At 32.5% G+C, this 15184-nt stretch overlaps 3 protein-coding genes across 3 annotated transcripts in view; 1 reads left to right on the top strand and 2 right to left on the bottom strand.

The window, feature by feature from the left end:
* Positions 1-15184, top strand: part of LOC129788976 (dachshund homolog 2) — a 1190888-nt gene that overhangs the window by 543537 nt on the left and 632167 nt on the right. The window lies entirely within an intron of this gene.
* The window catches only part of LOC129788985 (uncharacterized), a 511890-nt gene that overhangs the window by 322568 nt on the left and 174138 nt on the right, over positions 1-15184 (bottom strand). The gene's annotated exons all lie outside the window — the stretch shown is intronic.
* LOC129788966 (uncharacterized) overlaps positions 1-15184 on the bottom strand; it is a 39351-nt gene that overhangs the window by 11269 nt on the left and 12898 nt on the right. The window contains exons 2-4 of the mRNA XM_055825502.1: positions 7494-7646; positions 2567-3208; positions 89-485 (exon numbers count right to left, since the gene is read on the bottom strand). Of these exons, the coding sequence (XP_055681477.1) occupies positions 89-485; positions 2567-3208; positions 7494-7646 (1192 nt within the window). The remainder of the gene's footprint in view (positions 1-88; positions 486-2566; positions 3209-7493; positions 7647-15184) is intronic.

Raw genomic sequence — 15184 nt, forward strand, 5'->3', positions numbered from 1 at the left:
AAAGAAGAAAAAAAAACAGAACACAATCATTTCAAATTCAGGTTTACAATGCAGTAAAAAAGATTTTTTTCCTTGAAAGAAAACTTACTCGAAGATTGAGCCAGAACCTGCCAAAGTTGCGTCGTTGCGGGATCTGTGACATTTGCATCCCTTTCGGAATTTCCAGCACCCCCATCCTGTGCAGCTGCTGCTCTCTCAGCCCCTTTAGCCGTACCCTTTTTCCCCTCAAAGTTCTCATTATCATCAAAACCCTCTTGCGATGACGAAATATCCACTTGAAGTCTTCCCGGATCGGAACTATCGTCACCTGAATCGGTATTCAGGCTATTCTCCTCTTGCTGATGATATTCATCATCAAGTTGCTCATGTTTTACTATAAATGGTTCAGGAATTGATTTCAATGGTAGCTTGACGCGTTTCAGTGATAAATCAATTTCCTCGTGACTCATTGATCTTTTAAGCGAATTTCCAATAAAATCGTGCGACTGAAAGAAATAAATTGAAATAAATTTTATGTGTGTATAGTTTTGTAGTGAAAATGTTGTTGCCCCCATTTTGCGTATATTATGCTATTTCACATTCAACCACATCAGCCCTAAGCTGAGAGAATAAACGCAGGCGAATGGATAAATTTTATGATCTAAAATTTATATTAAATTTTAGATATTTAATTTCAGTTTAGTTAGTTTCCAGTTGAAGAATTTATTCTAGAAATTCTGGATTAAAGAAATCTATCGTTAAAAGTTCCAGATTAAAATCAAACGTTAAAACATTTGGGTTTAAATTTTCAAGTTTACAACTGCTGAATTTAAAATATTGAACGTTTAAACTTCTGGGTTGGAATCTAAACTTAGAACTTCTAGCTCAAAAAATCTAACATTTGAATTTCTAGATTACCATCTAGTAAATGTTAGAGCTTCTGGGTTAAAATCTATCATTAGAAATTCGTAATTAAAAATTTCAACGCAAGAACTTCTAGAATTAAATATTTAACGGTGTGGGTGGGCACGGTTTTCGACCTTCAGCAGTTTCTCAAACACAATATGTTCTGCAACGTTTCGAAGGCTTTATTCCTTCATCATCAGGCCTACAAAGTGTGTTACAATTTTAGTTTAAGACCTTTTTTAAATTACAATATTAAGTTTTTATGAATATTAATTTGAATTTTAAATTTAGATTTGAAATTGAATAATTAATTAAAAATGAAATGAAATTCTTTGATTTTCCATTTTATTTCATTTTTAATTAATTATTCAATTTCAAATCTAAATTTAAAATTCAAATTAATATTCATAAAAACTTAATATTGTAATTTAAAAAAGGTCTTAAACTAAAATTGCAACACACTTTGTAGGCCTGATGATGAAGGAATAAAGCCTTCGAAACGTTGCAGAACATATTATGTTTGAGAAACTGCTGAAGGTCGAAAACCGTGCCCACCCACACCATAAACTTCAATCCGACCGCAATCCACCATTTAAATATTTAACGTTAGAATCTCTGTGTTAAGATTTTTGACGTTAGAAATTCTGAATAAATTGTTAGGGGAACGTGGCCCAATTCCGACCTCCAAAAGTCCGCGCAGAATGTGAAAAAAATGGTATAAAACAAAAAGCAATATTCTTAAATTTGGTACCATTTTAAATCCCATTTAATGTTCTTTTAACTCCAATAACATTTTACATTTAAGGTTTTATCAGTTTTAAGTTAAAGCGGATTGAAAAAGGACTTAAGAGGTCCGAATTGGGCCACGTTCCCCTAAACGTAAGGGGATGGTATAACCTAATTTTCTGTGAAGAAAAGTCACTTTTTGTTGAACAAAATGTATGAGAAATTCTCGAATCTCGCTCAATCTCGACCGATTCCCGAGAAACACTTTAACTTTTTTTATATTAATAATGTTATTTCGATAATGAGATAGGGATCAATCGAGAGCTAATTAAATGTACTTTCGATTGCAAGTGGAATTGTGCAAACTGATCCCTTATTTTGATCGGAAGAACCTGCTGCCTCACGAAAAGTACTGATTTCTCGGGGTTGGGCATCCCCCTGCCTAAACGTTAAAAATTCTGTGTTGAAAACGAACGTTAGATTTTATTGGTTAAAATCTGACGTTAAAATCTGGGCTTAAATCAAACGATAGAACTTTTGAATTAAAATATTAAAAGATAAACTTTCGGGTTGAAATTCAACGACTAAATTTGTTTTAATTTATCGAACGTTAGAACTTTTACCCTAAAATATTTAACGTTAGAACGTCTGGATAAAAAACGAACGTTAGAATATCTGAATAAAAAAATTAAAAAATAAATATTCTGGTTTAAAATCTAACGATAGAATTTCTTAATTAAAATTTTCAACGTAGGAACTTCTAAATTCCTTAACCAAGTACGTTAAGTCTCAAACCTAAGTAGGACACACGCCGCCTAAAAGTCACTCAACTTGTGACTCTCTGCACCAAACAAAACAGAGTTTTTGCAATAAAATGTATATCAATCACCCTTTCCCGTGAGAGTTTTAATGAAAACTCAAAAAGATTTAAAAAAAAAAATAAAAGAGAACTCACCTTTATCACAGAAGAAGTAATACTAGGCTGTTGCTGCTGGTGTTTTAGGTGATTTTGGAATTGCTGCTGCTGCTGATGATGACTCGGTGACTGCGGATTTGAGCTTGGTGGTGAAATGATAACTTTCTTACTAATATCCATGAGAACAGCGGCAGTTTCTAATTTCTGTAGATGCGACAAATTCTTTATGTGATTCACATCACTTATTAGCCGCTTATTCCCACCACCACCGCCGCCGCCGCCGCTCTCCAATGGGATAACCGAAACGGAGTTCGCCTCCAAATGATCCAAATGATTTTTGCTTATGATTGAGGTAACAGAGGACGCCGTTGATGTCAATGGCGACGATACGGCGGTGATTGACGACGCGACGACAGACGAAACATTACTGGAAGAGGACACAGCATTCAACTTTGTTGATGACATATTGCTCAACTCCGTGAGTGCCGCCACAGCTGTTCGCTCAGAATCAATCCGGGATTGCTGTGTTGGCATATTACTCGAACGTCTCTGGTGCTGTTGTCTCATCTGCTGATGAATTGGTAACGATGCTTCCGCTGATCTTGCCACTTCACCCGTGGCCACCACCATCGAACTCGTGAGAAGTTCCTCCAGTTTTGCCGTTGACTTGGCCAGCACTTCCTATACCGCGAATTATCACACAGCAATAACAAAATCATTAGCCAACCAAAGCCCATCATAAACTCAATGTTGTATATTATGTGTGTGCCTGCCTCTAATATGCATTGACAGCAATCTCTTCATATGACAATTACTTATTCATCAATCCCATAGCTTTAAGAGCAGCAGCAGCAGCAGACCCATTTTCTCAGAATTCTTTCATCCATCACAAACAGACAGACTTCTTTCATTTTTCTTCCCATGATTTATATCAAAATTCATTTTATATCCTACACATACATTTTATTATAACTATGTTTATACACTTTAAAACATCACGTTTATTTTATCAACATTAAAAACAGAAACAAAAAAAGAAAAACCTCAAATGATATCATTAGGCGTGCTTCTGCCTTACTTAGAAATCAAAATGTCTTCTTTATTGTAGAAAAGAAGCAATTTTTTTTTGTAAAAATTTCTCTCTCTTTGAGGCTTCCGTTCGAAAGAATTCTCTCACATTATTCTCACAATAGACGTTTTTTTTTACTTCATTCAAATAGTTGCTTTAAATTGCATTAATTCCATGGCTTTTCCATTATAAATAAACAACAATGCAATTTTCCTAAGAATTCTCTCCATATACATACTATGTATGATAAGAAGAGAACTATATGATTATTTTACATGAAATGCTTCTGATTACAATGAATTGTTCATCAAAGTGCTTGTCAACAGCAGCCTTACAGCTAAATTAACAGCAATAAGTGAAGCTTTAATATTAATTTATTGTTTGTTTAATTATTGCGTTGCTCTGAATTGGGAAATGTTTTTAAATTTAAAAAAGAATATTAGACTTGAAAGAAAATTAAGAATAAAAATTTGAATTGCAAAAATAAATGTCTAAAGACAGATAAGGGGGAAAGAGAATATCGGTTCAAATTAAAAATATATCTGATGATTCTTCTATTCTTTAACCTGCTGGCCGCCAAGACCTTGGAGCTTCCTTAGAGCGCCAAGGTGGGGTCGTTGAACGACCCCAAGAAGGAAGTCGATTTTCTCATAAACTATAAAACCGGGAACTGTCGGGTCACTACCTTTAGACTCCTTATATAGTCCTCTTGCCCCTTGCATCACAAATTCGCCACCCGGAAACACGCAGAAGAAGATATTAGGGAAAAACATTTTTCACTCCTTTTTCACACTTTCTTCGTGAGAAATTTGCCACGAAGTTGACCGCAACTGCTATTTTTTTTCACTACTTCCCCACATTCCCCTCACTTCCCGCACCGTGATAAATGGCAATATTTCTCGAATATTCTTTATTGTTTTGCACATTTATATGCTTCTAATTATGTTTTATGTTGTTTATGTTACTTATTCGCGATAATTCTGACATTGAGAAGGTAAAGTGAGAAAGTAAACACAACCCTTCAACCCCCTTCAACCATATGATTTATGATGTGACTAACTTCATTCTAAGAAATTTTCCGCAGCATGGCCGTTACACCAATTTTTGAATTCCCTTCTTCTACATTTTCCTTAATAACTTTTCTTGTGGTGGACGGATTGAGCTGAAATTTTTACACAACCTCCTCAGATAACCAAAGAACTTATTTCCAAAAGATGGGAATGGTATCTTTTATATTTATTAAGTTATAGCACGAAATATAGGGCTGGGGTCGTTCAACGACCCCGCTTGGCGGCCTAGAGGTTAAGCAAATATTTTATTCTGTCAGCAAATCAATTACCTGCCAATATTAGGGGAGACCGGGGTAAAAATAGTCAATTTGCATAAATCCTTATCTGCAGGATTCTCCAAGGTCAAGAAAATTTCCTCGATAGGTCATTCTTATAGGAAATTTCCTGGCCTACAACTTTGTCTCAGACCACTTTTCTCTATCTACACGCGAAATATGAGTTTTCGAGCTTTTCCTAAACCCTTCCGCTTCTGACTTTTTTTAAACGCGGCGGGTAAATATAGTCACCAGTAGGCTAAATAAAGTCGGTCGAATTTTCCGACATTTCCAATGATTTTCCACCTGAGAGATTGATAGTAGTTGATAGCAAAACTTCTCACCTTTTGATCCGCGACAAGGAATTTCACTTTTATACGCACTAAAACAGAGAATTTTGCGATTTTCTCAAACACGCCATTTTGCAACAAATGAATAGAAAATATGCCAAAAATTTCGATCTCCCATATGATTTACATGGGATGACTAGATCTACCCCAAGGGGTATGTTTTGATTCAAAAAATTGTAGAGAAAAATCATTAAAAGTTAATGAAAAATACACCTTGGCAACGTTTTCTGAAGTAACCCAGCTAGTAAGAAAAATTATCAGATTGGAAAATTGCTGAAGGAAAACTTCGGAAAACGCGTTTTTCTCAATACGCAAAAGTTTGGGAAATGGGCCAAAATTCTATTTTCATTTTTAATTCCTAAAGTACTGATCGGATAACCTCCAAATTACTGTCAAAAATTGTAGGTGTATAGAGCTTTGCACCCTAATTTTTTCCGATTTTTCCGATTTATATTTTGGGAGAAATTGGCATTTGAAAATTCCAAAATGACTATTTTTACCCCGGTCTCCCCTATCAAAATTATATTACTCATTTAAAGAAAGACTAAAACAGTTTAATAAAAGAATTTTAGAGTTTTTCACACAAATAGTGTAATCTAATTCCTGTGCTGACAGAATAAGATTATTTACTAGAAAAATTATTTCTGAATAAGAGAATTATCTTGTTCAAAATCATTAAACTGTCAAGAAAGACATTTATTTTATCATTTTTTTGTCAATAAATCAACCGATTATTGTGCTTACAAAATGAATAAGTTTTCTTACAATTTATGATAGTTTGCTGACAGAATAAAAATTCTGGCTTACAGAATAAATGTATTTTTTAACCGAATAAAAGTAATTATTAATCGAATAATTCAAATTCAATATTTCACAATTTCTTTCACTAAAAACCTACTCTAATTTTGTTGCAATAAAAGTTTAATTTATTACATCGATTCAGTGATAAAAATAATCATTTTTTTTCTCTTCGCGCGAGAGGCTGCGCAACTTTAAATCACCAACAGTGCGCATTTTGGTTTAACGAACAAGCATATCACTGATTAGTTTGATGAAATATATATACAATTCGCAATAATTGACCAAAAGGTGTGATGAAAAAATGAGAAGAAAAGAAAAGAAAAAACCGGGGCGTAAATTTAAAAATTGACAATCTCCTTAATTTGAGAATTGGAACTAATATTCATTTTTTTTTTGGCTCTTGTGCAACAGACACACACCAAATTTAATTATAGGGTATTTTTAGTCAATTTCAAATTTATCAATAACACACTGAAGAACGCCAAAAAAAGCATTTTAACAATAAGACACCGCACATATGTGTATATATAGCAAATGGTTGATGAAGAAAAAACGTGTTGAGTGTTAAGACATGAAGTATAAAAAAAATAATGTATGAGAGACGAGTGAAAGAAAGAAAAAGAAAATGGGACAAAATCAGTGGGAGGCTGCTTTGTATTAATTTTTTTGTTGTTGTAATATTCTGTTCAAACTCTCCTTCCTCCTGCTCCTCCTCTTCATCTTCCTCCACCTCCAATATGTATGTATGTATGTTATAATCCATCTCTGTACATAATAATAGCAAAATAGCAGTACAAACGTCGTCTCATATGAATTGTTACTAACAATCAATCACTTTTTTTTTGGTTTTGTAGGCATTGAGACCAAAAGGCCGAAAAAATTACCCCGAGCCATGGTCTGTGTATGTATGTATGTGTGTGTTGAAGAGGGCTGTGATAGGAGATAAGCATTGCCCTAGCGGTGCTTATCATGCATGGGCATTCTCTCGTAAGCCACAGAGCTGAGAGGTGCTGAGATGCTGAAAAAGGGTTGACTATCACAGTCACTCTAACTATTTGTGAGTATACTATTTTTCATTGACTAAAGTTTGGAGAGTATGAGCAATCTCCTCCTCAAACTGAAATCTCAAGCCCAAAAAATAAATTTATATGTACTACAGCAAAGCATTTTGAACTAGAGAAGATTTTTGTAGCAAATATATAAATTTTTACAAGAAGAATTGAAAATTTCGAAGAGATTTCCATCTGGTGCTGTAAATTTTTATTTGACACAGACACACACGCATGACAATTTCGCCACCTAAATCTTTACGCTCCCATCACCGTCTATTTATATCATCCCACTTCCGTAATTACACCTTTGTTGGGAACGAAAATAATAGAAAAAAAATTTGTGATTTTTCTTTTTGTGTGGACAACTCACCTGAGCACTTCCCTCGAATTTGGTGGTAAGCTGAAGAAAATGCTCAAGACTCTTGTGTGATTTGTGCGCCACTTCACGAAATCGATGACAAATATCCAATTGCTCACGACATTTCCTACACACAACATTGGGCAATCCATCAGCAGGAGTTATCTGCAATAGACGAAAAAAATAAAATACGTTTTGAGTAAAGAAGAAAAAAATCTCATTCATCTTTCTTCGCATTTGCATGGGGCTTGTTTTTTCTCTTTCTCTCTCTCTTTTGTACGTACAAAATACCACGTCTTTACGTACAAGAGAGAAAAACATCACGAAGTACATGTACATAAGTGTGAAAAACTCACAAATAAATTTGATTCTTATATTAACAATAATTAAATTTATTTCTTTTTTGTATTCATACTGCTGCATTTTTTTTTCAATTTTTCATTAAAATAACTACTTAAAAAAACTTTTAAAAAATTTGGGATAGACTAGAAAAAAGTTACAGTACGGTTTCGCATGATAACTTGCTTAAAAATCAGACATTTCGCAGTAAGACCTGTGCAAAATTCGCATTAAAATTATGAGTTTTCATAAAAAAAAACTTTCTCGATAAAAAGCATTAAAAATAAAATATTTCATCATGCCTAGAAATTTATCGAAAAGTAAAAGAAAAAAATAGGAATTGAACTAAGCGCCTCTTGCGGTCATTTCTCGAAGCTGTATTATTTTAGACAATCGTTGAACATATTGAGAGTCTTTAATTGAATATGATTTTATTAACTTTTTAAAATAAGAATAAGTTATTAAAGCCGGTATTTTTAATACAAAATTTAAGCTTGAAGGTAGGCTAAACGGCTTAACCGATTTAGTAAATTAATTTTTTTCACATAACATTTTCCTATAATTAAGAAAAAACAAGCTGTACGGCAGAGCTTTACTGTAATTATCCCTCAAATTTGAATATCTTCAAATCCATTGCAAAAGTTTTACAACAAACTGAAAAAAATCTCATTTATAAATTTTAATCACTCAATTACAAAACCAGAGACATTTAAAACAAACCATCGAGCTTGAGGGAGTTTAGTCGACACAAAGAGAAATTGAATAAAAGATTTTTGTAAAGCAATTCTGATTGGCATATCGCAAGTCCTCCCCCTCATCCATTATTTGATTGCAAAAATAATTCGCTTTTCTTTTTTTTCGGTCACTTAACTTCACTATCTCTTTACACATAGAGCTTTTTTTTTCTTTAAAAAATATTTTCTTGTGGTTGAGAATCATCCATCTCACTTACTCTTGTACATTTTCTCATACCTACACTACATACTTGAATGAAAAGAAAAAAATATAATAAAAAGGTTGATGTAACATGGAGACTCAAGAAAGCAACAACAACCACACATCGATGAATCAACCTCCTTTCCTAAGCCAACACTAAACTCAACATATACTCATGGCAATATAACACAACATAACAACATACAACTACATCAGCCAAGGCACCACATACAACGTTGAGAGAGCATTTTAAACCATGTGCTTGAAGTCGATGTCTAACATTACGAAATCTTCATGGATATTAACATTTATTGCCATATAAAATCAAACTCATTCTATAATTGCAATTACAATTGCAATGCGAGCTCATTAATTCCACACAAATTTTCTCTCAACTTGTGCGAATTTCTTCAGTCAAATTCTCTGTTTTTTTCACAACCTTTTTCACTGTGCATTGTTTCGATAACATTTTCAAGATTAGAAAGGAATTCTCAAATGCAATTGCACTCTGTTTTGAATATTTACCTCAATTACCACATTTTATTTATTTATTTATTGCAAATTGAAAGCCAATTACCGAAAAATCACATCAAACTAAAAACAAAATTGTCAGTCACATTTAATTGAGTTACAGTGCAAATTAAATAAATATTCAAACAATAAGAGCAAAAAAAATTGGTGGGACTATTTAATTTCCATTTGAGAATAATATACCTACATTGACAATTCATTTAAATTTGTCAAATTATCTCAATGTTAAAATACATTTTGAATGATAGAAGAAAAAGAAGAAGATGACAGTGACATTTCGGTAAATTTCTTGTCTTCTTAAGGCTTTATTTTCAAGGAATTATGTAGGAAGGATTTCTTATTTGATTTTTGAGCAAAATAGGGTCTAAATATGATAAATAAAAATTATCAAAACCTCGCTGGAAAGTAAAAAGGCGTTTTCTTAATAATTCTTCACACCCAGATGAAGATAAACAGTCATATATCATTCAAACCTATTCATTACGTTGTGTGGATTAGATGTCTTAAATCGAGAGATTTTTTTGCGTTCCACCCACTCTTTAATTTAGAAAGTTTGTAATTTTTAGACATTACTAAACTGTCTTTCTTCCTTAGAAAGGATGATTTTGCCCAACATTAAATTGAGAGATATTTAAGCGGGAAATATTCATTTAAATCCAACAAACCTCTTAAAATTCAATATAAAAAATCTCCCATTACCTACCTCAAAAACAAAGTTAATAGATAAATAATGAGTTTTTCAAGAAAATAAGTACGTGGGCACAATATTGTGAAGAAATAAGAAAAGGTTATTGTAGGTAATATTAACAAAATGATCCATCAACCATTTATGCATATCAAAAAAATAAGCTTGGAAAATTATTAAGTAAATATTGATGTGAAGCACGAGGAGAGAAAAGTATGTTGAGAAATATGATTGAATAGTTGCCTATCTATAATAGTTAGAAGTTTGAAAATGAATCATTGTCTTCAATACCATGACGAAATGAGATCGAGATTAAAGAAATCCAACATCAGCCAACACAGCACACAATCGAAACATCGCGTCTCATGACTGATGGGAGTCTCAATTCTCTCAACTCTGTTTTTTTTCTCCTTCTTTATTATTATTACTCATTCTCTCGTTTATTCATCTCTATCTTCTTCTTCCAATGTAAAATTGCTGTAATCACTCCTCAATCATATATATGTATAAAGAATGATGAAGGAAAAAATGCACATAGAGTGAACTAGGCGAGATTAAATGATTTAAAATGAAGAATAAGAGAAAAAAATTAAAATTTCCATCAGATTGAATGCATAGCTAAAAAGAAGTTTTATGTATATATGGTACATTTATAAATATATATGGAAGAGAAACAACAATCGTTTATCTGAAGAAGACGCTTCTCTTCTTCTCTCTGTGCCTGATAAAGGCATTCCATCCCAGCACATAATAATATGAAGCATTGCTGTTTGGCTTATGGTGGAGAAGAAGAAGAAATTGAAATAATTTCAACGTTTACATTTCGTGATATTTGAATTAATGAAACGAAGAAGAAAAACAAGCAAAATAATATTCTTATATTCACAATGTATTTAAAAGGTTGAAGAATAAATGGAAATGAATGCGTAGGACGCACTCAATACCATGAGATATCACAACATTTATTAACAAAGCCCAAGTCACACAACAAAAACATACCTATATCTACCTAATATATATATATACATAGTCCCCCAATACATATAGAAATGAATATTCAGAGTAGAGTAATTTAATGTTATAAAAACCGCAAGTATGATCTCATAGCGAGAAAGTTATAATACTTCACGAATATACTTTATATTATATACAACACATATAAACTCCATTAACATTAGACACTCTATAAGATGAAAGATTACAAATTATAGGGTGTTGTAATTAAATTAAAAAAAAAAAAACTTCTTTTTTTTCGTGTAAACAACAGAAAGCTTTCCAAAATGTTACTTAATACGTTCTTCGTACTATTTTTCACATTTGAGATATTCTCGCGCATAAGGTGAGAATAATTTTCTCTTTTGCCCTCCCCGCCCCCCCCCCCTATAATTATGCCAATAAAGTTATTGCATTATATTCCCTTAATGGATTCAACACTAATTTGTTGCTCACTGATATGTAAATAAATATTTATCTGACTAAATTTTGGAAGTAAAGCGTAAAGAAAAAAAAAGAAACAAAACAACAACCAAAGCTTGTGTTGAAACGTGATTAACTAATATATTTTAGTTGATCTCATCATCCAAATACTAGTTCAATTCATTCAACACTACTCTGTGGAAGATCTTCAAGTAAACTTCATTGACAGCATTTTATTTAATGAGTTCAAATTAATTTCTTTCCCAATATTAGCTTTAATTATTTTTTCAAAGACTGTCAACAGAGAAAAACGGACGGACGGACGGACGGACAGCCGGAAAAGTTTTTCGGCGCATACGTTTTTTGAAATGTGGGGACCCTAATTCGTGCTCATACCAAGTTTGAGCCCGATCCGACGACCTTGACTTTTAGAGTGGACACAGAAGCTGTGCTATTCTTTTCTTCGAAAGAATCACAGCTAAATTAACACAATACGTCTTAATTGAATGAGATCTTTGTATCTTTTAAATAAAAATCTTTTATTTCCGAATTGAAAATGAGATTTATTATTTAAAAAAGAAATTTAATGATATTATTTTTAAGGTCTCGATATTATTTTTGGATACTACAGAAAATCAATTCTGACACAATCTTACAATAAAAGATTTCTAGCAGAATCGAGATCATTCAAAACAAAGAATACCTATTTTCTTATAGATTAATTTATTCTTCTCATTGAATGAATCTGAAAAAAATATATTTCAAAATCGTAATTAAAATTTTTAAATTAAATTCTAAATACAATTTAGAATTAAAATTTCTCTTTATGGAACTTTATGATTTAAAAATTTATCAAAAACTGTTATAAAAAATATTTATAATTTCCATAAACCTTTAAAAACTTTTTAAAAATATTTTTGGAATAGTTAGAACTGTTAAAATCTTAAACAATTAAAAAAAATAAAGTTTGATTAAATCAGCTCCTTCCTTTCATAAAGATTAGTTGGGTTTATCTAATCTATCTATTCTTAATGTAATGATTAATATTTTCTTTCTGGAAGACTTTTAATTTCATATCTTCTGCTGTATTTTGATAAACGTAATTTTATCTTTCAGTTTAGAATTTTCCTTGAGTTTTTCTCATCTTGTTTCATTTGTAATTATCTATATACATGGTTCAGATTATCAGATAAACAAGGACGCAATTCTCAACCTTCTTACTTCAAATAAAAGATTAACAATTTTATCAAAAAGAGGCATTTGATTCATTCAATTTCAAAGATTTGTAGCATTTCTAAAACACTATAAAGATTCTAAAAATAAATAAAGACAAAGTGATAAAAAGAGCAAGTAAAATGTGGGAAAAGTGTGTTGCTAAATATCGATTAATTTGCATGATTTTCCTTCAAATTCTCTCTCTCACTCACCTTCCTCGCATACTCTCTTATCTCAGTGAGATTTTGCAAAATCTGAGTTTATCTCTCACTAAATGCTTTCTGAAAACAACTGAAAAAAAACCTCCTATCTAAAAGCAAGTGCTCTAGTTACAGTCATGACAATTAACATTTTGCTATTTTAGTGAGAGAGCGAGAGGTGATTACGCTGAATTAAAATTAAAATGTATATAGTCGTACAATATAACTTTTGATATTATTGTTGTGAGAATACATAGAGAGGGAGAACAATGGAAAACGTAGAAGTGCTTTAGTCATCTAACTTTTACCTGGACACCCTTTAATGAATTAGCATAATGATCATCACCCTGCTGTTGTCTTTTGCACCCAAAACTCTACTCTACAAGAGTATATGGTGTGAATGCGACAGAGAGATAGTAATGTTGCCATAGCTAAGCGCATAAGAGTACTATAGTCAAATCGCGTAATCGCGTCAAGTAAAATGCTTCAGCGATCTCTTTCATCGTTGTATAACGTAAAGAGTATGTACTAATGAAAAAAAAAAAACGCCAACATCGCGTCACATAGAGCATAGAGGAGAGTTAAGCTAGCCTATCTCACTCATACCGCTCAAAAGCAAATTGTGCCTGATTCATTCGTTCACCATAATATTACCTTCTACCACCTCCCCGCAGACTCTTTTGTACATTTCGGGTGTCTCTCTCGCGGACTATATCACCAGCAACAGCACACACACCAGTACCCCTTTACAGAGCAACAGCGCACAACTTTATTCTCGTATCGTCATGAAATGTACCACCCACCCACCCCCCGCCGTTCTTCCCAAACCCAAATCTCAAGAGTCCTGATGTACACGGATATATAGCATAGAGCTTTGCCTGCTTCATTCTCTGTTTTTATTATTATTGTTTATGTATGTTGGCGTGTACGGCCTGCCTTCTCTCAATTTTGCTCTTTTCCACCATCACCAACATCACATGTTGTTCTCTCTCCCCACATAGTGCGCGACTCTCTGGCTATAAGTTGCTTTTTTGAGCACCATTTTACACAACAGAACAGCATACTTTACCACACATTACTACTGCATGGTTATATGTATTGTGGAGTGGAGGTCCCCTTATCATTGAGCCCCATCTCACAAATAGTCAGAGTGAGACGGACTTCTCTCAGTGTGTTTTATTATCATCATCGCGGACTTATAAGCAACGCTCTCACCATATCTCTATACACTATTCTCTCCATCTCATTCACATCAATTCTCCCTCTCTGTCCCACCCTTTTATCCACTATATATTCAATTAAAAAAAAATAGTAATGATTTTTTTTTCAAACGAGAACTGAGAATAGAAATTAAGCAGATTTTTTTTTGTTAAATTCATACCACTACCACCAACTTGGAGTTAATATTCTCTCGACCATTTAAAAGCTCTCCCCATATGTAGGTAGATGCTTGCTTTTGCATAGTGTACATAGCAAATTGTGATAAGAATCATTTTTCCAACCAACACACATTCTCAATGGTTTTTTTTTTTTTATTATAATCTTTCGAGGTTTTGCTTAGCAGTTTTTTTGTTGCTGCTAAAGCAACACTATTTTGTGAATCTCTTTGTTAATGGAAATTTTCGTATAATTATCCATAGCAAAGAGACTTTTCATTCACATAATCCTCATCATAAAGTCTTTTGTTCTCCCACATTGCATATGCTATATTCATTGAGAAAACAACATAGTAATATGCTGTATAAAATTATATATATAGAATTCTTAGAGAGAGAGAACATTTTATCAGACACAAAAAAAACGAGACTCAAAAAGAAAGATAATTTTGCTGCATTTCTCAATTTTCGCAAAATACATTCTTGCTATATACATTACCAAGTATTTGTATATCCTCCCATTATATATGTACATACATAATCTTCCTATCGTGAACCCATAAGAAAATCCACAAACAGCCATTTTACTCATACATTTGCATATTTTGAGAATAGCCCCCCTTCTTTTTTGAATGATGTATGGATGGGTGTAAAGTTAAAATGTGAATAATATATATATAGGAGAGAGACAGAGAGTGCAATAGATACCGGAGCATTTATTACAAGTCCCAAAAACTTTCACAAAATCTATTTATAAATTATAGCAAAAAGTGAAGCAGCTCAACGGTAAAACTCTACTTAAAGTACTCAACTCCTAAGGAAAACTACCACATAAAATAAATAGATTTTTGAACACACGCAAGACATTTTGATTCTCCTCAATACAATTATATATATACCTATATATGTTGTACATATATACATATTCCAATGGAGTAAGTAAAAAAAAACAGTCAATTTGAATAATAAACTTTTATAGTTATTTTCTTGAGACGTTAAGAAGTA

This window comes from Lutzomyia longipalpis, chromosome 2 (genome assembly GCF_024334085.1).
Source record: "Lutzomyia longipalpis isolate SR_M1_2022 chromosome 2, ASM2433408v1".
Classification (NCBI taxonomy): domain Eukaryota; kingdom Metazoa; phylum Arthropoda; class Insecta; order Diptera; family Psychodidae; genus Lutzomyia; species Lutzomyia longipalpis.